The sequence below is a fragment of the Ictidomys tridecemlineatus genome, chromosome 10 (genome assembly GCF_052094955.1).
Source record: "Ictidomys tridecemlineatus isolate mIctTri1 chromosome 10, mIctTri1.hap1, whole genome shotgun sequence".
In the NCBI taxonomy this organism is placed as follows: Eukaryota; Metazoa; Chordata; class Mammalia; order Rodentia; family Sciuridae; genus Ictidomys; species Ictidomys tridecemlineatus.
In genome coordinates, this window is record NC_135486.1 from 105,489,475 (window position 1) to 105,512,552 (window position 23,078).

The 23,078-nt window shown below is 60.3% G+C and overlaps 2 protein-coding genes across 5 annotated transcripts in view; one reads left to right on the top strand and one right to left on the bottom strand.

Moving 5' to 3' along the window:
• The first annotated feature begins 3,748 nt into the window (after positions 1 to 3,748).
• Lfng (LFNG O-fucosylpeptide 3-beta-N-acetylglucosaminyltransferase) lies at positions 3,749 to 11,754 on the top strand. Of its 3 annotated transcripts, XM_005340840.4 has the most exons (8): positions 3,750 to 4,254; positions 8,514 to 8,562; positions 8,931 to 9,030; positions 9,117 to 9,270; positions 9,390 to 9,475; positions 9,845 to 10,010; positions 10,397 to 10,482; positions 10,632 to 10,837. In XM_005340840.4, exons 1-8 carry the CDS (start codon positions 3,826 to 3,828, stop codon positions 10,696 to 10,698), a joined length of 1,137 nt encoding a protein of 378 aa, XP_005340897.2. In that variant the 5' UTR covers positions 3,750 to 3,825; the 3' UTR covers positions 10,699 to 10,837. The 3 variants fall into 3 exon arrangements, with proteins under 3 accessions (XP_077879720.1, XP_005340897.2, XP_077879721.1); XM_078023594.1 differs by lacking the exon at positions 10,397 to 10,482 and having other exon boundaries at positions 3,749 to 4,254; positions 10,632 to 11,754; XM_078023595.1 differs by lacking the exons at positions 3,750 to 4,254; positions 10,397 to 10,482 and adding an exon at positions 8,239 to 8,339 and having other exon boundaries at positions 10,632 to 11,754.
• A 7,352-nt stretch (positions 11,755 to 19,106) lies between these two features.
• Ttyh3 (tweety family member 3) overlaps positions 19,107 to 23,078 on the bottom strand; it is a 28,635-nt gene continuing 24,663 nt past the window's right edge. For both annotated transcript variants that reach the window (XM_040278606.2, XM_078023593.1), the window contains one exon: positions 19,107 to 22,169. Coding sequence is in view for 1 of the 2 variants with exons in the window: in XM_078023593.1 (XP_077879719.1) it covers positions 22,095 to 22,169 (75 nt within the window). In the remaining variant the exon portion in view is untranslated. The remainder of the gene's footprint in view (positions 22,170 to 23,078) is intronic.

Genomic DNA, 23,078 nt, shown 5'->3' on the forward strand with positions numbered 1-23,078 from the left:
CTCTCTGGGCTCTGCCGGTTCCTGGGCCACAGAGCAGGGCCACCTGACACAGGGCAATGAGGGGTCGTCTCAGATGACTTCCTACTGAGTTAATGGGTGACCCATTACATCTGCACACATCTTCCCAGGACCCCATGGGAAGGCTGGCCAGCAGCAGCCCAAGACACCACCTGGGAAGGCAGGCAAATGGCAGGCTGGATGCCATCCCCTGGTGGGGCAAGGACAGGACCAGGCCATGTCTCCCAGGACCTGGCGGGACTGATTCCAACAGGAGACCCTCATGTGCTGCTGAGCCTGTGGAGGTGGGGCCTGAACTCAATAAGGATACAACAGCGCCCTTGAGCCTAACGTGGGGACTGGGGGCCTTGGGATAGCCAGCGGCCTTGCATGGCCTTCCTGGTTGTGTGAGTCTGTTGACTTTCCACCCACCCTCAACAGACAGGTGTCCTAGTCATTAAGGCATCCAGCTGTCCAGAAGCCACAGCTGGGGGTGGCAGAGGGGCTGTCCCAGGAAGCACAGAAACCCATGTGCCTAGGAGGGCCAGGCTGCCACTCTCCAGGAGCAACCAGGAGCACCTTAAAAAACAGATGATATCGCTGGGCACAGTGGTGCACGCCTGTGATCCCAGCAAGTTGGGAGGCTGAGGCAGGAGGACTGCAAGTCCAAAGCCAGCTTCAGCAAAAAGCGAGGGGCCAAGCAACTCAGTGAGACCCTGTCTCTAAATAAAATACAAAAAAGGGCTGGGGATGTGGCTCAGTGGTTGAATGCCCCTGAGTTCAATCCCTGGTACCAAAAAGAAAAAAAAAAAAACGATGATATCTTTCTTGCATTATGGGTGGGGAAACTGAGGCTCAGAAGAGCAAGGTTACAGGTTCAAGGTCTTGAGGCTAAGAGGTGGCCCCTGGGATGGGAAGGTAAGCAGTCTGGCTAAGTCCATATGTCCTGCCTGAGCTGGGCCCTGAGGTGGCCTCCTCCCCCAGCCCCTTTCCCTAGGATCCTGAGGCCCCCAAGGGGCTTTCTGGGAGACCTCTTCCCTCTCCAGCCGCCCCCCTCAGCTCCCTGGGCTGAGCACATGGCATCCCTTACCCCGCTTCCCTGCAGGGGCAGTTTGCTCAGAGGGTCCCTGGAGGGAGCCTTGGAGTCTGGGGAAGGGGAGTGCCTCCGGCTGGAGCTGGTCCTGGGGAAGGGGCAGGGATGGCTCGCTGGCCACCCCCTCCAGATTTCAGACCTCAAGGAGTCACCACGAAATTCCATTCTTCTGACAGCAAAGAAATTGAATCACTCTTGCCAAAGCCTGCAGCCCCCACAAGAATGCCGCCAGGCTTTGTCCTGCTGTTCTCAGACAAGCAGCCACAGCCACAGTTCCCGACCACCCCCAAAGCTGACTGCAGGGAGCCACAGGAAGCCCCTGGCCCAGCTCTAGGCATGTGTCCCCACCAGGCTGGACCCATCCCTTCTGCACAGTTCTGCTCTCTGCACATTGTGGTAATCCTTCTTGGAGTCTCAACTTGCTTTCTGTACAATGGGCACATGGCTCCTACTGACTGTGTAGTGACAACCATGCCACAGCAGCCAAGGTGAGCCTGCAGCATGAGGGCCTGAGGGGCTCTGGACTTGAGGGAGTCCCAACCTCTGGACTGGGGGCCCACAGGATATGGACTCACTTGCAGGATTTGCAGGACAGGTGGGTATGGGGAGGCACAGCTGCTTCCTCTCTTGCTGCTGGCAGAACGCTCGGCGACTAGTTGGTACCCACTAACTACCCTTGCCCTTAACCTGAATTCCAAGGCACAGGGCACTGTGTATGTAAAGATGTGAGAGCCTGGCATGCTTGGGTTTTTGGGGACTGAAGAGGGTTGAAGGGAGCAGCAAGAAACTGGGCTAGGGCTGTCACAAGGTGTGAGGATACCAGGCCAGGACTTCAACTGGCAGGCAGTGGGGGCCGTGGAGGATTTTCATCTTCTTGTGTGGGCTGGTGGTGGAGTTTCCAATCAGAGTAGCCTGGTTGTTGTAGAAAGAATAAATAGAGCAGGTAGGCTGGGGACCAGGGGACCATGGGAATGGAGGGTGTCAGATGATACAGGGAAGAGATGCTTGGGTGGAGGTTAGCGCTCCACATAGTTGTGAGGCAGACTGACAGGAGTTGGGGTTGGAGGTGAAGAACTTGGGGTAGAGACCAAGGTTGGGGCTGAGCTGGGCTGTTTGGGGGCAGCCCATCCAGCCTCTAGGTAGGTCCTTTCCTTCTTGTCCATCCTCAAGCTTCTGCAGCTGCCAGGAGACTCTGGGGTTGGGCCCTGCCTGATGGGGGAGGGGTTTATGGCAGGAGGTGACGCCATGGGAGACTTGTCACTTGGGCACAGCCAACACCATCTGCTCGGGCATCTGCCTACCCGAGGTGGTGACTGCTAATTACCTGGGGAAGGCAGGAAGAGGCCTGGGAACCACCATCCCCCTCCTACCCCAGCACAGAGGGCCCCAAGCCCTTACAGCAAATGGGCCACAGCCCTCTCTGCGGGGTTGAGCAGACGGGTGGGACATCTATTCAATAAGTCTTCATAGGCCCCTGCTATAGCTAGTACCTGTCCCAGCCTTGGATTTTAGGAGTTCCCTGCTATCTTGCCTTGAGGTTGACATTCAGGGAGAGGGGCACCAGCGGGTATGGAAATAACTAAAAATAACATTTCAGGCCCAGTGTAAGTGCTGTGGCCATAAACAAAATGAGGCAAAATGTGGAGCTCCGGTGGTCCTGGGTGGGCGCAGAGGGCCCCCTTAGGAGGCGACCCCGGCGCAACCAAGCGGAGAGCCGCCTCCGGCTGCGCTGCCCTGCCGGAAGATGTTGCAGGCAGGGGCTCGGACCCTGCTCCGGCTCCCAGGGGATCCTAGGCCACTTCCGGGCCCCTATCCCCTCACTGTCGCTTCAGGCGCGCATTCCTGCCGCCCCCGCTCGTGCAGGGGGCGGACCCAGACCCGTGGGAAGGGCCGGGGGTGGAGGCCGTGAAGGGGGGCGGGAAGGGCGCACAGCTGGGTCACATCTGGCGTGAGCACCGAGCGACCAAATGGGACAGACGGCGGCCTTTCATCGTGAGGGAAAGGGCGGCTTTAGTTCTGTTCGCCACGGGGCGCCTGAGAATTTCGGGGACCAACCCACCCCACGTAGGTCTCGGACTCCAGGAGATCACCGGGCTGGGGGCGGATTTGGTACGGGTGCTTTCTCGATGGAACCTCGCATCCTCACCTGTTAGCACAGGTGGCTAGGCTCCCGCTTGGTGTCAGTAACGGCTGCCCGGAGCCGAGCACTCTCGACGACCTCGGTTAGCTCGGCCTGCACTGTCCTAAGGGGAGGAAGCCCGGCTCCGAAAGGGGAAGTGCACCGCGAGGAAGTAAAAAGTCCCCTGCAGGGTGTCTGAGCCGGGACCCGTGTCCCAGCACCCTGGCCACCACCAAGGGCGCGCACTTCCGTGCGGCAGGCGCGGGCCAGGCCGCGTGCCCCTTCCGGGCATCCGGCCCGGGTCGGCCCCTAGCTCCACACCTCCGGCAGTCCGCGGGGGCAACCCAGAGGGGCGTGCTTGCACGTGCGCAAGGGGGCAGGGCCGGGGCGCCCGCCGAGCAGTTCCCAGCCCCCTGCCGCGGGCCCACGTGGGCGCTCCCTGGAGGGGGGGTAGTGCCGCGAGGCCCCGCCCCCAAGACTCGAGCCACTGAGCGATCGGGGGCGGGGCCGGGCGGGGAGGTTAAGAGCGCCGGGCGCGGGTGGCTTGTAGCTGGACGGCGCCGCCGGATCGGGACATCGGCGGGAGCACAGGAGGGCGCACGGCGCAGCCCCCACCATGCTCAAGCGCTGTGGCCGGCGCCTGCTGCTGGCGCTGGCGGGTGCGCTGCTTGCCTGCCTCCTGGTGCTCACCGCCGACCCGCCGCCGTCCCCGGTGCCTGCAGAGCGCGGTCGGCGCGCGCTGCGCAGCTTGGCGGGACCGGCGGGGGCGGCCCCGGCGCCCGGGCTGGGGGCGGCGGCGGCTCCTGGAGCGCTAGCCCGCGAGGTGCACAGCCTGTCCGAGTACTTCAACCTGCTGACCCGCGCGCGCAGAGACGCTGGCCCGTCGTCCGGGAGCGTACCCCGCCCCGCCGACGGCCACGCGCGGCCCCCGGCCGAGCAGCTGGCGCCCCGTGATGTCTTCATCGCAGTGAAGACCACTAGGAAGTTTCACCGCGCGCGCCTGGACCTGCTCCTGGAGACGTGGATCTCTCGCCACAAGGAGATGGTGAGCCCCGGCGGCTTAGTGGGGCAGGGTCGTCGTCCCTCCAGCCGGTGACGGTATCCGATTGGGGTTAGGCTGCATCCCTGCCCAGCCATGGAACTATCTGGGGCCCGGTGATACAGATTCATCCCCTTCGACTCAATTTGTCAGCTGGAGACCACTCTTCCATACAGCCCTGGAAATGTCCGAGCCCACTCCAGCCTAGCTCCAGAGCCCTGGATGGCTGCATCGCCCGACAGCAGTCTCCAGTGCTTGGGGTCGTTTTCCTGTGATGCTTGTCCCACAAACGCCGAATTAATTTGGTTGATTGCCCCCAAACGTCCCAAAGCAGATTCTGCTCAGGCCTTAGAGTGTCATCCACCCTAGACGGGGACCAATCCCCAGGAGTAAGGCTCTAACCTTGGCGGTGAAGAGAAAGCATAGGATCCCTGGGCACAGGGCCAGACCACTTCTCATCCCAGTTTGCTACATGTAGGGTCCAATCACTGCTGGCTGGGGGATTTGGGAGTGCATCTTAGAAAAAGGAGAGTTTTGGGTTTGGGAGTCTGTGTGGAGACTCTTTCCCCATAGTGCAGGAGACCCTGAAGCCCAGAATCTTGGGCTTAGTTCCTCCAATTGGGAATGGACTCCTGCACATCAAAAAGACACACCCCATTTTGAAAATGTCCCCAGAGGCTACTGCAGGACGGTTGGGTTGGGCAGGGAAGGGGCAGAGTGTGGGCCCTGAAGGGGGGCAGCAGGGGAACATGCCCGATTGGGGAGGCTCTGGGATGTGTAATGTGAAGGTGGGTACTCAGAGAAGACCCCATGACCCTTTCCTCCCTGTTCAAGTCTAGAGACCAGGGCTTCCTGGCTTGGCTGAGTCCTCTTTGAGGGTAGAGTGGGGTTGGGGGGAGGGCCGTGGTAAGCTTATGGAACTAGGGGGCAGGGTCCTATCTGGTCTTGGCTGGGGAGAGGCCCTGGGAACCCCATGGCAGCCTCCTGGGAATCAGGCGTCCCTTTCCCAGGGGCTCAGCAGGCTGCCGGGAGGGGGTAGTGGGGGCCATGGGTTTTGTTTAGCGGCTGGGCCGTTAGGATTCCCAGCGCCGGGCGGCTCTCGGGCCGGCCCCATGGGCAAGGTAACAAAGCCCCTTTCTCCAGCCGAGAAAGGCGTCGGGCCTCTTGTGTGCAGCTATGCGCTCCATGGGAACCGCCGCTAGCACGCTGGCCACTCAGGTTGCCTGGCGATGAGGGGGCCTGTGCCCCCCCCATCTCTGACTGACAGCCCTCTTGGGGCACCATCCCTGAGCCAGGCGCATCCCCTCCAGCACTTGGGCTTCCTACTGTGTGACCTTGGGCATCATTGACCCGCTCTGGGCTGCCACCAGGTTTGAGCACCTCTCACGCTGGAATTTGGGGGTTTCTCCAGCAGAGAATATATAGTCCGAGAGTCTTAGGTGTGGGTCTCAGCTGGGCTAGGTACTTTTGGGCCAGATTTTGGTCTTTTCAACTCTGAACTGTAGGAAACATTGCCTTCCCATAGGCAGTGTTGTCAAGGAGAACTGGCCCAAACTGAAGGCATGGGTGCGCCTCGTAGGCACTCAGAGTTGGAGCCCATCTCTCCACTGGTCTCTGAAGTCCTTTTTGAAGGATCCCTTCACCCAGGAGAGGCTGGGTCTGCGCAGAGTCAGCTCATATGCGCATGGCAAGCAGAGCCCCTCTTGTGGTACCTTGTGGTCAGGGGTCTGTGGAACGTGCTGCAAAGAGCCCACTTCCCCAGCCTGTGCAGGATGACTCAGACCCTTCTGACAGAGGGACACAGAGAGGCTGTGTGAGCTGAGTGGCATCTGCCCACACTGGGGGGGAGGCTTCCTGGAGGAGGTGCCATTTGAACCAGAGTGAGTCACAATTGCCCAGGAAGAGAAGTTCGGGCATTGCTATCTCAGGCACAGACTGTGCAAGAAACCTCAGCTGCCAGTGGGGTGGGGTGGGGTGGGGGTGCTGGCCGATGGGGGCCACGCTCTGATGGGCCCTGAAGTTGGGGTGAGGAGCCTGGCCTCTGGCCTGTCCACTCCTCCCCCACCCTTCTAGGAGCGCCAGGCTGCAGCGGCTGCCACCACCCGGCCACAATGGATGGGGGAGAACTTGGCATCCTGTGTTTCTTTGAATCGCGGCTCCAGGCTCCAGGAACAATGCCGCTTCCTGTGGGTGTCCTCCCGCCCCCCCCACCGCCCCCTGCCTGCCCTGGTCCAGCCCTGCTGCCCTTGCTGCCCCATCTTCCTCCTTCGGGGAATTTGTGGGGCTGCTGGGGAGTGCAGGTCCCTGGAAGCCAGGGGCTGGACTGGTCTGGCACCACCTCTGCGCTGGGTATGAACACAGGCTGGTGCCTGCATCTCTCTGGCCTCGGTCTCCCCGATTGTACACACGATGGTGCCTATGTCCACCTCCCAGGGCCTTTAGAGAGAGGAAAAGACAGGTGGTCCCCAACACTTTGCTCCTCACAGGTGAGCTCTTGTGCCCCTTTTAAGAGAAGGAAACCAAGCCTGAGCAGGGGGTGAGGCCTGCAGCTGCAGCTCCTGCCCACTTCTCTCCTGTTGCTCTGTTGGGGAGACACCCCCACACCTTGCAGCCCTGCTCCTTGAGGGCAGTTCTTCTGGAGGCTGCCTTGCTCCTGAGCTGAACAAAGGTGACTTTAATCTCCGTAGCCTTGGGCTGGGTTTTTAGAACACCACCAAAGCGCGGGAGAACAGGCCTCGCTTGATCTCATTAAGAAAGCATTTTGCTTTTAATCCAGCGGCACAGCGGAGCGTCTGCGCAGGCCGGCCCTATCCACCTCCCACGGCATTCCTGGACTGAGATGCTGGGGCATGGGTGGGGGGCTGGGTGCGAGTCTGTGCGTGCGGGCTGCCCGGGGTGTCTGGCAGGCTCCAGAAGGAGGGGTGCATGCAAGCAGAAGGTGTAGACTGCACCTGCACTGCCCGTAGCTCTGGGCCCATGATCTGCAGGTTGGGGCCTCACCCAACCTTGTGTCTGGGCCTGGGGTCAGCTCCGGCCAGAAGCTGGGGCTGCCCAGGTGAGCTGTGTCAACCTCCTGGCTTGGGGGTGAGTCCCCGTGCTCCAGGCCTGTACACACTGGACCTGTTTGTACATGACAGGAAACAGATCCAGTGGGTCTGGGGGGGTCCCTGATTTCTTCTCTGGGCATCCCCCACCCGCACCAGGCTTGCACTCACCCATGCCAGGGCGCGGCCGGCGGCACGCGCTGGGCGGGCCGGCAGAGGAAGGAACATTCCTCCCCGTGTGCCGACCAGCCCAGGCGGGCGCTGGCAGCTCCTGGCCCCGCCTAGCAGCCCGTCCCCCTCCTCTTCCGCAAAGCTATCCTGACAGGGGGTGGCCCTGTGCCGGCGCAGGTGGAGTCTTGCTAAGGCCCTGGGCAAGGTCCTCTGAGTGGGCTTCCTTGCCTGAGCAGCAGGAGGGGTGCCAAGTGCCAGGCTGTATGGGCACTGGGGGTATGAGCCGTTTCCTGCCGGCACCCCACTCACTGCTGGCGATTTTAGAACCTTGATGGCTGCTTTGGCTGCGAGGGTAACCTGCTCAGCTGGTCACACCGCAGGGGCCTGGCTTCAAGGCCCAGTCCCTAGGGTTGCCTTACTGGTGGCCACACCCCTGCCTGGGGACCTCTTGCCCAGCCCAGCCCAGTTAACCAGGCCAGCTGTATGGTAATGACAGCATGGCCACTCCTGCTTAACTCGGCCGAGTTAAGGCCAGCCCTGCGCCCCTCTCTGCTCAGCCCAGGACAAAGCTGGCCGACGATGTCTGGTGATTCATCCTCCCTCTGGGCCCTTTGTCTGCCAGGGCTTGGCAGCCGCCCAGCAGAGGCCTTTGTCCCCAACCCAAGTGACTGCGACTTGGCTTCCCAAAGCCGACCTCCTCTGCCTGTCCCTCCCACCCCCCTCCCACCCCTCCAAGTCAGCAGGCCGGGCCCTGTGTCAATAAGGGTGTGTGCCTGGGCCAGGTGCACAGAGCCGAGTGCGCTGGGAGCGGAGCGGGAGCCGGTTACCTGGTGGTGGGTGGGGCGCCCACCTGGCTCGTGCCTCACAGCTGCCTAGGTGACCTTGGGCCCAGCTGCCGAGGTTGGGCGGGAGGCCACAGCCTAACTCCGCTGAAAGAGTGGGGAATGGTGACCTGATCTGCAGCCGCAGAACCCCAGGGTGCCCAGCCCTGGCTCTGTGGCCCAGTAGGGATACAGAGCTGGGGGCTCACGGTTGTGTCTTTACTTCCAGACGTTCATCTTCACCGACGGGGAAGACGAAGCCCTGGCCAAGCACACGGGTGAGCCCTGGGCTGGGGAGGGAGGAGCCAGCCTCCATCCTCTGGAGCCTTTCCCCTGCCGGCTTCCTCCCCCTCCCTGGGCAGAAAGGTCACAGCCTTCTGGGCTGGGAGGGCAGTGTACTCAACAGGCTTGCTCAAAGCCCCGCCCCACTACTCCAGGGCCCCCTAATTCTCATGCAAATGAGGCCCTTTCAGCCCCCAGGGTCCCTTTGAGCCAAGCAAGCAGCAGCAGGTGGCGGGTACTGGGAAAAACCTGGCTGAAAGGGCAGGGGCGGTGCACTGGGGTGGGGGCTGGGCTGAGGGAGGGGCCACAGCCCCCGCCCCCAGGGGGGAACCCCAGGCCCACTCACCGCCCTCCCCGCCCACAGGCAACGTGGTCAACACTAACTGCTCGGCAGCCCACAGCCGCCAGGCCCTGTCCTGCAAGATGGCCGTGGAGTATGACCGCTTCATCGAGTCGGGGAGGAAGTGAGTTGGGCGCAGGAGCCCCTCCACACCCTTGCCCTGGCAGTGCCCACCCTGGTGTGCCCCTGATGGCCCTGCCTTGCCCCCAGGTGGTTCTGCCATGTGGATGATGATAACTACGTCAACCTGCGGGCCCTGCTGAGGCTGCTGGCCAGCTACCTGCACACCCAGGATGTCTACATCGGCAAGCCCAGCCTGGACCGACCTATCCAGGCCACGGAGCGGGTCAGCGAGAACAAGGTGGTGAGTGTCCCCCCTCTCCATTGTCCCATGTCATACACATTGCACACGGTGCTGGGGGGAGGCTGAAGATGGCTCTGCAGCCCGGGGCACCCCATCCCAATCTCATAACACCCCTGCAGCGTCCTGTGCACTTCTGGTTTGCCACCGGCGGAGCTGGATTCTGCATTAGCCGTGGGCTGGCCCTGAAGATGAGCCCATGGGCCAGGTAAGCACCCTGCACAGGTGACTCCACCTGGTTGTTCTGTCCTCAGGTTCCCTGCTATGGGGCCTGACTGGTTTCACATTCCCAGCAGTGGGGGGGGCGGTTTCCCAGCCTCTGTGTGGCACCACCTACCTCCTGTCTCCCGTCCCTTCTCCCTGGGTAACGTGGCAGGTGCATTTATGTCTTTCCCATGTCTGTCCATCCTGCTCAGAGCAGGCCCATTGGGCAGCAAGCACCCTTCTGGTGCCAGAACCCCTGAATCAGAACCACTGAGGAGCAGCAGCGCAGGTGTGGGGGGCAGGCAGGAGCTCTCTGGACAGAGCACATGCAGCGTGTCCACCTCCTTCCTGAGCGTAGCCCCCTCTCCCTCAGCGGTGGCCACTTCATGAGCACGGCCGAGCGGATCCGGCTGCCGGACGACTGCACCATTGGCTACATCGTGGAGGCCCTGTTGGGTGTGCCCCTCATCCGCAGTGGACTCTTCCACTCTCACCTGGAGAACCTCCAGCAGGTGCCAGCCTCTGAGCTCCATGAGCAGGTATCCCGTCCCCTGGGGCCTGGCCAGGCCTGGCTGAGCACAGGGAGGGATGAGCAGACAGGGGGAAGGGACCCATGGGAGAGGGGGAAGAATGGGTGGAGTCATCGCTTAAATCAGACGCCATGGGGTACCGAGATGCCCCACAAGCACGGACACCTCGCTGTTTATATGAGGGAACACACCTCTGTGCCCTTTGGGTCTTTTTCAGATCAACAGACGTTTTCTTATTATGGCCGTCAGCCCGCTTGGACTTCATTGCTGGGGTGGGCAGAGCAGGCTTCCTTAGCCCGGGGGAGGCAGTACAAAGGGCAGGCAGGGCTGTCTCTTCCTCCAGAGCCCAGGGACACCAGGGCCCCTCCAGCATGACTCTACCTGTCCCCGCACAGGTGACTCTGAGCTATGGCATGTTTGAAAACAAGCGGAATGCTGTCCACGTGAAGGGACCCTTCTCGGTGGAGGCTGACCCATCCAGGTGGGCTTGCAGAGGGTGCCTGGGGCTAGGTGTCTCTAATTATTAGAGGTGCCCCTGGAGGCCCGCCTTCTCGGTGAATAAGCCCCTGCTGCTGGGTCTGCAAGGCACCCCCACCCCACACAGACCAGCCCTCTACTCTGTCCCCACAGGTTCCGCTCCATCCACTGCCACCTGTACCCGGACACACCCTGGTGTCCCCACACTGCCATCTTCTAGCAGCCATGGCTGAGACCTCGTCCCTGGGTGCCCCTGGTATCCAAAGGGCCCAGGGACCTCTGTTGTGCTGTCCTGTCTGGCATTTGATCGTTGTGTGTGTGAGTGTGTCTCTGTGTGTGTTTGTGTGTGTGTCTGTGTGCGTGTGCCCACCTGCACAGTGGACTGCTGGGCAGTCTTGCTCTGCAGGGAGCTGGCAGAGTGCCTCTTGTCTGCCTTTCCATAGGGGGAAAGGGTCCGTGGGGGGGTGGGGGCAGTCCTATTCATGTTTCTGGGTCTCTGTAGCACTGGGCTCCCAGCTCCTCTGCAAGGTAATGTGGGTGCCTCTTCTGCTGAGCACAGACCTTATGCTGGGGGGTGCCAGCACCCTGGAATTCTGGCCCCTTCCTGGAGCCCCCCAGGACAACTGAGCCATGCTCAGTGCAGGAGAAGCTGGTTTTTGGGAGAGGCCCAAGTCCCCTCCTCTGATCTCTGACCTGGGCACAGTGGCTCAGAGGAACAGCAACTGCTGTCCGGGGACTCCTGGGGCTGTTCAGCTGATCCTAGGTTGGGGGGTCCTCCTGGCCCCCTTGAGGTCCTGCCTTTGTCTCCCCATGATTGGGGGGTCAGAGCATTTTATTTCCTCTCCAAAGTAGAGAGAATGTCGCCCACAGTGGGCGTGTCTGTAAATATTGTGACAGTATTTTTTTACTGTGCTCTTTTTCAAAAAGGGGTGGGTGAAAGGGGGTCTGATTTTTGTTTTGCTTTGAGGAGTGGGTGGGGAAGGGCCTTATTTTATCTTTTCTGTGGATCAGAAAAAGCAGAAGCCAAACTTGGGGAACGCCTTCATTTGTAAACCTGACCTGGGAATGTCTATGTTTTATGCCTTCCAGTATCTGGAATCCCCCCTCGTCCCTGCCCACCAGGCCCAGGGGCTCACCTGGTCCTGGGTGTGTTTTTAATTCTCTTTGCAAAGACATAGCTAGGAAAGCGGATGATAAGGGAAGAGCTCTCAGGGAACTGAAGTGTTGTTGCTATGGTGACGTCTTTTTGCTGTCAATAAAGGTGCTTTTTGCAGCAGCTCGGGATCCTTCTCCTGCCTGGGAGTTAGGCCTGAGCCCTGGGCTCATGGAGAGGCTCCCAGAAGCCTCTGGGGGCATCAGGTCAGGGGAGGTTAGGCAGGTTAGGCGGTAGGCCTGGCTTGCTCCACAGTGGGTAGGTAGGTGGAAGACCCTACACACTTTGGAAGGAAACTTGGAATCGAAAAAGTGACTCGCTGGGACCGGAGAAGTGTGGCCAGCCCGAGGTAGGGTGGTTGAGGGTGGGCACTGTGCTTCTTGGAGGGACTTGTCGGGACTGCTGGGGGCCAGCCAGGGGAGCAGTTCCGAGGCTGCTGGCCTGAACTGGGAGGAGCCCCATCATCTCTGCAGGAAGGATGACTGCTGTGGCCAGGCTTTGGACCTCCATCTTCATCCTCATCCCAAGCCCAGTCCCGTTCTTTAGATGAGGAAACTGAGCAAGTGGTGTCCAAGGCCAGTCAGGTGCTGGGGTTGGGGTGGGTCCAGCCCACTGCTAACACCGCCCCTGACCAGCTGCCTCTTGGCTCCCCTGCCCAGGGGTTGGAGGAGTCTCTGGAGCAGTACCTCCCGGGGCTGCTTCCCAGGCTGGGCCTGTGACAATGCTCCCCCACCCCCAGGTCCCAGGAGCTGGGAAGGATTCAGACCCTTTTTGCTTGTGAAGAAGACCACTCTGCAGTGGCCTTTGTTCCTCAAATCCAGTCTTTGAGGGCTGAGCTGGCTGCCAGCTGGGGGAACCCTCCACCCCTTGCAGTGCCTGGGGACTGCCTCGCTTCCTCTTCAGACTGCCCCACGCCTCCCTGGCTGGCTGGGCCTGGCTGCTGTCCCCTGCAGATGCCCGCACTGGCCTCCCCTGCCTCCCCTGCGGCTCCAGGTCCACCCTTCCTGCTGCTTCTGTGCCATACTCTGAAAGGTGTCCCCATTGCTGACCCACTAGAGACCCATGTCAGCCCTCCCGAGGCTCAACACCCCATTGTGGGCTGTTCCTCTCCTCAGCCCTCGCTGGTGGCTGCCGCTGCTGCTGACCTGGGACTACTGGCCAGACCCGACCCTGCCTTGGCCCGCTGAATCAGCAGAGTGGTTTCCAGAGGCCTGGCAGCTGCCTGAGTGAGCAGCGACTGGGAGGGGGATAGGAGGGCCCCTTGCCACCTCATGGTCTGACCCCCTGAGGGCACCCCCTGCCTCAGCTGCTGTTGTCCCTCAGTACCAGTCATGTTTTCTTGGAATGCAAGAAAGCTGACACTTGTGGGTGGGGGTGGGGTGTTACAGAGCAGGCTGTGGGCACAGGCTGGCCCCTTCCTTCCTGGGTGAGTCAGGCTTGGTGCTCTCTGCCCTGGCCCCCACGCCACCTCCTGCAGCCTGTGTGAGCCCTTCCGTGGAGCTGGCAGACAGCAGAGCTGGCAGAGGTGTGGCCCTGCTGGGCCAGGTGGAGTCCACTTCAGCGTTGAAGTCATAAGTCATCACCACAGCTGGTGCAGATGTCCCTGGAGCAGCCAGGAGCAGTGTGGAGAGGATGCCCTGCTCCTCCACAGGCCCAGCTTCTCCATCTGAAAAAGTGGGGTGAAGGTAGTGCAGAGAGAGGGAGGGATCCCGGAAGCACAGCCCAGCAGCCTCGGGCCTTGCTCCCAGGGAGAAACTGGGGAGGGAAGCGGCTCCCCCTCAGAAGGGGGAGCAGGTCCGGGAGCAGCAGGGGGACCCCACCTACAGGTGGAGAGCCAGCCAGACAGGAGAGGGAACCCTCCTTTCCCCCAGGTTCCTTCTGGGGACAGCTAAGCCCCACCTACAGGCGGATCATCAGTGCCTCGGTACACCTGCGCTCAGGGCTGGTGGGAGAGGGTCCTGGCTGGCCCAGCCTGCACCCCCTTCCAAGCTGTCAATCATCTGTGGAACTCTCAAAAGTAAAACTGCAACCTTCAGTGGGGGTGTGGGTGCGGGGTGCTCGGCAAGGATGGCAGGACTCGGCCCCCACCCCCAGCTTCCGCTTTTTCAGTCGAGTGCCTTAGAGCCAGGTCCGGGGAGGGCTGCTGGGATGGGGCCCCTCCCAGCTCAGTTTGAATGACTCTCCTCCCCCTCAGCTTATCAGGCTGACTTCCTGGAAGAAGCACCCCAGCTAGAGAAAACCTTTGCAAAGATGTGACAGCGATGGGGAGGGGGTGGGCAGAGGGAGGTTCCTGCTCAGCACTGTCACAGCGGAGGGAGCCCTGGGAGGCCCTGAGGGCAGGGAGAGGAGATGAGCAGTGGAAGGGTGACTCTGAGACCTTGCAGCTAAACATGGCTTTCTCTGAGCTCCCAGGTGGCAGAGTAGGCCCCGCTGGTGGCCTCAGCAAACTGGGTGAGACAAGGACCAGGGCCAGACCTGTCTTTGTCTGTCAGACTGATTGGTCCTGCTGGTCTGAGGGCTCAGAGTAGTGGGTGCTCCTCCCTGGCCACTATCCCCAAGAAACTACAAGTGGACCTCCCGTCTCCCATCACAGTGCTTGGGTGCCATCTGGTGGCAACAGCTGGTGGTTTCTATCCCACCTTTCCTGGGACATGCGCCTGGATCTAGGGGTGAAGCCCAAGGGGAAGGAAGGGTTCCCACTGAAGCTTCGGCTCACTTCTTCACCAGCATCTGATTCGTGCGAGGCGGGTAGTGTCCAGTGGCAGGCTGGACCCAGCAGATGGAGCAAGCCCCAGGCCCCACTCCTGCCACTTTGGCGACTGGTCTCTGGGGTGGGGTTTTGCAAGTGTGAAGTGCAGTGGCCAACTCTGTGACAAGTGAGTCACACCAGAACCCTTGAGTACTGCGGAGGTGGCGATTCTCTGCCGCTCGCCAGGAACTCGCGGAGGTCCGCCTGTCTCTCCTCCTCCAAGGACCCAGCGCCCCCTGCTGGACACTTGCATCCATGCATCTCCCCCTGGAGCTGCTCTCACTGTGAGGCCCAGACCCTCCCATCCTTTCCCTCAGCGCAGCCCCACAGTGCAACCCCTGCAAAACCCCATCTGGGGGCTTCTCACCTGATGCCCCCAGGGGTACTCACAGGCTCACTTGCTCCTGGGAGATCCTGGCTCCTGTCCCTGACTACTGTTTTCTGCACTGATCCCATGTCCATTTTTGGGAGGGGCGTAGAGGTTGGTACTGGGGGTTGAACTCAGAGGTTCTCTGCCACTGATCTCCATCCTCAGCCCTTTTTATTTTGAGACAGAGTCTTGCTAAGTTGCTAAGGTTGGCCTCGAACTTAGGATCCTCCTGCCTCAGCCTCCCAAGTCACTGGGATTACAGGCTTGGACCACTGCCCACAGTCCATGTGCATTCGTAAGACCTCGGTATTCCCTGTCCTTCCCACAACCCCATGCCCTCCCCCTCCTTGAAGGATGGCTACTCTTCATGCTTTACATGCTCCATAGCCATGATCTTCAGCCTCCAGCTCTGCCTCCACCTCCAGTTGTGCCCAGGGCCCAAGTGGCACATATCACCACCTCCCTAAACCCAGTTTTCCCTTTGATACCCTGACTCCAGGGATTCCTCTACCTCCTCTAACCCTGTTGAGGGCGCATCCTCATCCAGCTGAAATTTCTCAGTCAAGCATGGCAGGCTCCATCTTCAACTCCTGTCAGACTGATTGGCTGGTCCTGCTGCCACCCAAGGCCCATCTGCCCGCTCCAGTCTCAGCCTTTTTCAGTGTCTTTGGAGGGTAGAGCCCTGCTGACCCCAGTTCTGAGCCCAGGGCCAGCATAAGACACACATGGTAGTCTTCAGGAGGAGCCCAGACAAAACGAGAGCCCCGTCCCTTAGCCCCAGATAGTCCATGAGGTCAGCTTCATGTGCTCTGGGCCAGCCCTGCACCTGGGCCCTGTTTACACCTGGCCTGTCATCTTCTCCAGGCAGCTGTGTCCTGGCCTGGTCTCACTTTCAGTTCCAGATTTTGAACCTCAGGGGGACCTCAAGGCCACCCCCACGTGTCCCTCTCCCAACCTGGCTCTCTGACAATCTTGCTTCCTCTTTCGTGCCCCGCCCCCATGTGCCTGCATCACCCTGACTGGCAGGCCCTGGACCCGCCCTGAATCCCAACCCCCTGCCTCTCAAGAACCCCCTCCACCAAGTCCCTCTGCCTTCACCTTCCTCTCTCTGCGGCTGTCTCCATCTTGAAACACTCTCACGTATGCACACACGACACTTTCCTGGACCACCTGCCTCCTGCTCTCCGGCTGTTTGGCTGCTTTGCAGCTGAACTCCTGTGAGTCCTGGCCGCTTCCAGTTCCTCCTTCCCTGAGCTGTCCTGAACCAACCCCTGGGCTTCACCAGCCCTGTCTTGTCCAGGCCATATGTGGCATCCAGGTCACTGAATCTGCTGATCAGGGTCCAGTCCTGGTAAACATTGATGGGGTTCTTCCTCCCCCCTCAACATGCTGTCTGCGGGTGGCTGAGATTCTTTCTGCTGTTATGTTACCCCTAAGCCCCTTTGGCTGGTGGCCCCTTCTTCTTGCAGACCTGACCCAGCGCCCCCTGCTGGACACTTGCCCAGTCCTTGGTCCTTCTGTCCCCTCTCCCCACTCCCTCAGGGATCTCGCCCAGGTTGATTGGCTTCAAATAGTACCTGTGCCAGAGACTCCAATCGGCCACCTCCAGCCCAGTGCTTTGCCCAGGGCCCTACTGGCACATGTCACCACCTCCCTAAACCCTTGATGTCAGGAGGACATCCCAGGGTCAACATGTTCAGACTGGACCTCTGACCACCCTCCTACCCAAATCTGTGCCCTTCCCAGTTGTCCCACCTCAATTTATGACCATGCTCAATCCAAATCCCACACAGACTCATCAGGAAGGGCTGTGGGTGGCACCTTCTGGAACCTACACCATGGGGCCCCAGCTCCCATTCACTTGTGCCTGCATCGTGGCAGCAGCCTCCTAATTGGTGTCTGGTTTCTGTTCTTGTCCCCTTCCCAACTCAGCAGCTAGAGTTAGAATGAATGTTAAAATGAACAGTTAATACTCCAGTTAAGATGAATGTTAGATCAACTCACTCTGCTTAGACCCTCCATGGCTCCCACCTCACTCAGGAAAAATGTCCCAGGCCTTATGCAGCCCACAAGACCTTTTGAGATCCCCCCACTCTGACCACACTCTCCTTGCTCCCTCTACTCCAGCCACTTTACCATCTAGCTTGAACCACCAGGAAGGTGTCTGTCTGCCTCAGGGCCTTTGCTCTGACTGCTGTCTGCCTGGAACCCTCTTTCCTCACATTGCCTCAAGGTTAGATTCCATGGTGAGAGATGTCCACATCCTAAACCCAGAATCTGAGAATATGATCTTGGCGGGGGGTACCCAGGATTGAACTCAGGGGCACTCAACCATTGAGCCACACCCCCAGCCCTATTTTGTATTTTATTTAGAGACAAGGTCTCACTGAATTGCTTAGGGCCTCACTGTTGCTGAGGCTGGCTTTGAACTTGTGATCCTCCTTTCTTAGCCTCCTTAGCTGCTGGGATCATAGGCATGCACCACTGTGCCCAGCTGTGAATATATTTTACATGGCAAAAGGGAACCAGATGAGATGACTCTGTGTTATCTAGGTAGGCTGGATGTCATCACAAGGGTCCTCAGGAGAAGGAGGCAGGAGGCCAGTATTGGAGGGAGATCTGCAGGTGCTGCTGACCTTGTGGATGGAGGGAGGGGAGCGACCCTGCATGTGGTGTACTTTATGATCTGGAAAGGGCAGGAGAGGTGCTCTCCTAGAGCCCCAGCAAGAATACAGGGCTGTGGACACTTGGCTTAAAAGCCCAGGGAAGGCCAGGTGCAGTGGTACATGCCTGTAATCCCAGCAGTTTGGAAGGCTAGGGCGGATGATTGCAGGTTCAAAGCTAGCCTCAAGCATCTTAGTGAAGCCCTAAGCAACTTAGCAGGACCCTATCTGTAAATAAGAAAAAAAAAAGGGGGGGGCTGGGGATGTGGCTTAGTGATTAAGTATCCCTGGGTTCAATCCCTGGTATAGAAAAGTAAATTTTAAAAAACCGAAGTAGCCCAGGTAGGCTCTGACCTTCAGAACTGTTAAGATAACACTCATGTTTGAAGTCAAGTGAGTTTGCAGTAAATTTGTTACACCAGCAGCGAGAACCACATACATTCTGATCTATAGTCTCTTCTCCATGGTGGCTCCTTCAGGAAGGTCCTTCCTGAGTTTTGAAAATCATACCTGTATACCCACCTTCCACCCCTTCACCCAGGCCGTCTCACATGTTTGGCTACCCACCAATGGCCATCTTCTATGTATCAGCTGTCCAGGACTGAGCTCCTTGACCTTGGCTGTACCATGCCTAGTCAGCGCAGTGCCCTGGCCTAACATGGCTGGGGCTGCTGCCCTGGGATGTGCCTTTCCCAGTTAGGAAACCTGATGCTGATTTTTACCTTCCCTGAGACAGGGGCTGAGGGCCCAGGGTGCAAGACGTGCCTGGGGTCTGTCCTCATCCCTGGCTCTCACTCCAAGCCTGGGGCCGTCATGTCTTTGGGGCCTCCAAACCTGAATGTCTCCAGGTCACTCTCCTTGTCACGTGACACCAGAGTCATGAATGCCTCCACCCTGGTGGCTCAGCATTTCTCCCCAGAGCACCCCTGTCCGTTCCCTGGAGCAGAGTGCTGGGCAGGGTTCCTGGTGTTTGCGGGGATGGAGGAGCAGCTCTCCGCTGGGCAGCCTCCCTCAGGTGCCAAGAGCTGGGAGCCAAGGACGCCTTCCACTGGCCTCTGCCACCTGTGTTTCCTGAAGCCTCCCTGCGGGGTGGGGGGTGTTGCTCACAGGGCTACTCGACAGGTGGCCCCAGGCAACCACTTTGCTACCCCAAGCCTGCTCCTTGAGGAAACCAGGAAAGCTCATTCCCACCCTCAGTCGGTGAGGGATCCACGGAGACGGTGCAGACCCCCAGACACGCCAGGACCTGCCAGCAGGAAGTCCCAGCAGGAGGAGGAATGAGTGCCATGGGGATCCACCTGGATCCAGCCTGTTCCCTAGGGACCCTCCACCCTGTCTGTGCTGGCCCAGGCACGGTCACTTTTGCTGGGGGGCCTCATAACACTCCCCAATCCCATGACCTGCAGAGCCAGATTTTCAGCCACATCCTCTGTCCCCTGCACATTTGCTCTGCAGGCCAGACACTTCCAGGCAGCTGGGCCCCAACAGCCACCAGCCAGGACCTGCCCGAATGAAGAGTGGAGCTAACCCTGTCCCCTCCCCACACCCTCTGGCCTGGACTACTGCTGTTCAGTCCTCATCCAGCCCCAGAGGCCCCCACACCTCCCACCCCAGCGCAGCACAGTCAGCACCTGGACTCCCCAGCAGAGCCTGGAGCTGGGACCCTCCAGAGCAGCTCAGGAAAAGAGGCCCGTCTTTTAAAATTTGTTTATTTTAAAACATGAAACCCAAGCTGAATAGAAACCACAGAAATTACATCGACAAGATTTTTAGTATTTGCCAGAAAAATAAAGTCCCCAAAGAAATAAAAATCAAACCCCAAACCCAGTTTTAAAAAACGAAAACACAGCGACAATACACACAGCCATGGCCCTACAGAGGCTGGGGGAGCGCAGGGCTGGTCAGCGCGGACGTTAGTTCACATGGGCGGGGGCGGGGGAGATGCAGGTGGGCAGGAGGGAGAAATCAAGAGGTAAAACAAAATCATATATATATTTATAGTATAACAAATATAAAGGGATATGGTATACAACCATTATGGTTAAACATAAAAAAAGATCCCACACTAAAGGCCCTGGTCACCTGGGGCCCAGAGGCTACCAACTGACCACCCCCTTGGGCTGGGCAGAGCTGGGACCGGCGGGGAGGGCGATGGTGCTTGGAACTGGAATTGCATAGTGCGATGGGGGCAGGGGGCGCCAGGGGAGAGGGGCAGGGCCTGCTCCTAACCAGGAGTCCACTACCCAGACCCTGCCTGGCCATGGGGAGGGCAGAGAGGCCTGCGAGGGGTCCCATGGGCATGTCTCTTGTCCCAGCTAAATCCCTCCTGCTCCTCTGGCCAGAGACCTGGGGCCTGGCTGGTGGCCTTGCTGCCTCCACAGGGTGCAGGACCCTGGGGCAGGGTGGGTATAGCAGCCGGCCAGGCAGCAGGTCCTGGCCTGGTACCCCGGGTGGTGTGGAAGTCGCTGGGATGGGGGTTGTCAGGAACGTGGCACCAAAAACTCAGAACAAAATAAAACCGAGAGAGGAGCCCGGCCTCCCTCAGCTGAGGCCGGGCGGGAGCCCCTGTCGACTTCCCCTTCCCTTCTTCAGCCTTGGTGAGTGAGTCACGGACAGCACACGCACACAACGGTCAGGACTCCCAAGACAGCACAGGTTCACAGCCACGTCCGGGCAGCGCCCACCGCTCATGCTACGCATTCACCTTGGGGCAGCATTTGTGCTTCCAAGTGGCCCCAGAACACACAGTGGCACCCAGGCAAGGGTGCAGCACCTCCCTGTGGACCTGTGGCCAGGACGCAACCCGGCAGGTCAGGCCCAGAGGAAAGACTGGGCAAGTTGGCTGTGGCCACACCTTGGTGGCCCCACCGGATCCCAGTGCGGCCAACTGGGGCCAGAGACAGAGTCCCCTCCATTGAGGTTTGGTCATGCCTGGGGGGCTCAGATGCCCAGGCTTGGGGCCATAGGCCCACTGACTCCCCTGCCCCTCTCCACTTTTGGTCCCAGACACCAGCACAAAAACGGATCGGGAAGGAAGGGCAGGGTGGGGGGGCCTCGCCCAGAGAGGGGTGAGGACATTCTGGAGCCAGAAGCTGCCCTGAGCTCCACTCCCCGAGAACCATAGGTCTGTAAACCACCTCCACTGCAGGGCCTCCAACCTCAGCCCCTGCACACACTGTCTGGCAGCCTCCTGGCTGCCCTTGGCCTTGGCACACAGGTCAGAGCCTGCACTGGACCATGCCATCTGGGGTGGGCTGGGCCGAGCAGGGCAGAGCCTCCTCGTCCTGATCTGGGGAGGCTCCACCCCCACCCCACGCAGGAAGCACAGCAAACATCATACACTAAAAGCCAAAAGCACCTCAGGGAAGCCTTGTTCCCACTTCACAGGTAGGGAGACTGAGGCCACTGGGACCTCAGCCCGAAGTCCATGGGGTATTTGATCCCGAGAGCCATCCTCCTGCCCAGGGAGGGGTCTCCAGGCCCTTGGGGCTGCTGTCATTCTGCGGCCCATCCCCAGCAGCACCCAGGGGAGAAAACAGCTCCTCCAGCCCTGGCTCCCAGCCAGCTGTCCTGGCCCTTGGCCCCAGGCTTGACTTGGGTCACGCACACTGGCTCTGGGCAGCCAGGGCATCCAAGAGGCTGGGAGTGAGGTTAGTGGTTAGTCCCAGGAGGGGCAGCAGGGACTGTGGGCATGTTCACAGCCAGCTAAGGTCCAGCCCCCGGGGCTGGGCCCCGGAGACATTGTGCTGTCCTGGATGGAAGTGGAACCAGGAGAGGGAACGGGGCAGCGCCCACTCAGCCTGCCCTGGAGATGATAAACGTGGTTAGTGCAAAACCCAAACCGGATGGAGCTGCCAAGTCTTTGGGATGGGGGAGGGGGTTTGGCACCAAGAGGGTGGCCAGCACTGGAGGCCAGCGACCCAGGCTCTGCATGGCACCTGCTGTCCGTGGAGAGCTGGGTGGGTGCTGGGGGAGAAAGCAATGCTGGGCGGGAGGCAGAGGAAGGGCCTCCCTGGAGGCTCTGGCCACCAGCAGAGGGGAGGATATGGTCAGGTGAGCTGCGTGGATGAGAGAAGGCAGGTGCCACAGACGTGGTGGAAGGCCATGGGAGGGCCCACCTGCGAAGGTCACCTGTCCCTCAGTGGCAGAGATGCCAGGCACAGAGGGCTCCTGTTGTGCCTGTGAACTAAGAATTGATCCACAGAAGCGAGGGCAGAAGCAAGGGAGGCCCCACAACAAGCTCAGAGCTGCGGAGGGAGGAGGGGCTGGGGAGGCCAGCGCTCGAGGGACAGGGCAGCAGACAGTCTGGAGAGCCACCTGCAGATGGAGCACATTGGGACAGAAGCACCTGGGCTCAGTGAATCCAAGAAGGCAGAAGGATAGGGGAGTGGGTGGCCAGGCAGGGCCAGGTGTTGGTGGCGGCATCTGTCCAGATACGTGTCCCAAGTCGGGGGCATCGGCCCATAGCCCTGTGTCTCAACCTGCCCCGAGCTCATGCCGGGCACCTCTGTGCCCCCTGTGGGGAAGGGAGAGGAGGGATGAGGGGCCTACAGATGTGCCCAGGCTGGCCTGGAGTGGCATGCGGAGGGTCCGGCAGGCGGCCACAGGTGGAAGTAGCAGTGCTGGCACAGGAGGGGTGGGGCGATTGGCACGTGGGGCAGGTGGCTGACCGGTGCGCAGTCTAGTGCCCGCTGCCGCTGGAGTCAGGGCGAGGCTGGCTCGTGGCGAGGTATTTGGCTCTCATGCTGGAGGTGTACTGGAGGAGAGAGGGAGGGGGAGGGAGGTCAGCAGGGTCCCAGGCGGGCCAGGGCAGCCAGAGGCCTCCTCGGCGTGGTCCTCAGCAGGATGAGCCAGAGCCGGCCCTTGGGAGGCAGGTGGGAGCACAATGCACAGCTGGCAGAGCCTAAGGAAGGGGCCGGGGGCCTGGACCCAGGACTGGATGCGGCTGAGGGAGTTGGTGGCCCCCAAGGGCAGTCCCCTCCCTTGACCGGATGATCACGTTCAGCTCATCACTGCCCACGCTGCTGGCATTTGGGCATCTGGTCAGGCAGAACTCGACCACTCCTAGGAGCCAGAGCACTCGGCAACCCAGAACCTGGAGGCCACACACACGCAGGCCGAGGTCTGCGCAGGTGGGTCCTCCTGAGCCAGCTCACAGCTGGCAAGGCCCAGCCTCCAGCCCATGGCTGCTCTGCCCCGTCACCCAGGGAAGGAGGGACTCCCAGGCTGGAGCGCTGCTGCTGCCCACTCAGGAAGGAGTCCAACTGTGGGCTTCTCTGGTCTCAGAGTCAGGGACAGGGACAACTGGCTCTGCACATGGCCTACAGAACTTGGCCACCCTCACCCAACCAGAGCATGGCGGCCTCAAATAGCACGTGTGTGCGTGTGGCACATGTGCTCAGGAGGAACACGTGTGGGCAGGGCTTGGAGCCCACGGCAGGGGCAAAGGTCACCAGTGCTAAGGAGGCCTGGGCTGACTCCACCGACCCCTAAATGGGCTCTGGGGACTCTGGGTGGTCCTCATGGCCCCCAAACCACAGAGAAATGCTCCCTGGGTCCCTAGAGCCCTGCTGGAGTACCTAGAAGGTTACGAGCAGCCTGGGAGGTGACCACGGAGCAGGGGAGGAGGAGCAGCGGCACTGGGAGCCATGTCATTCCATGGTCA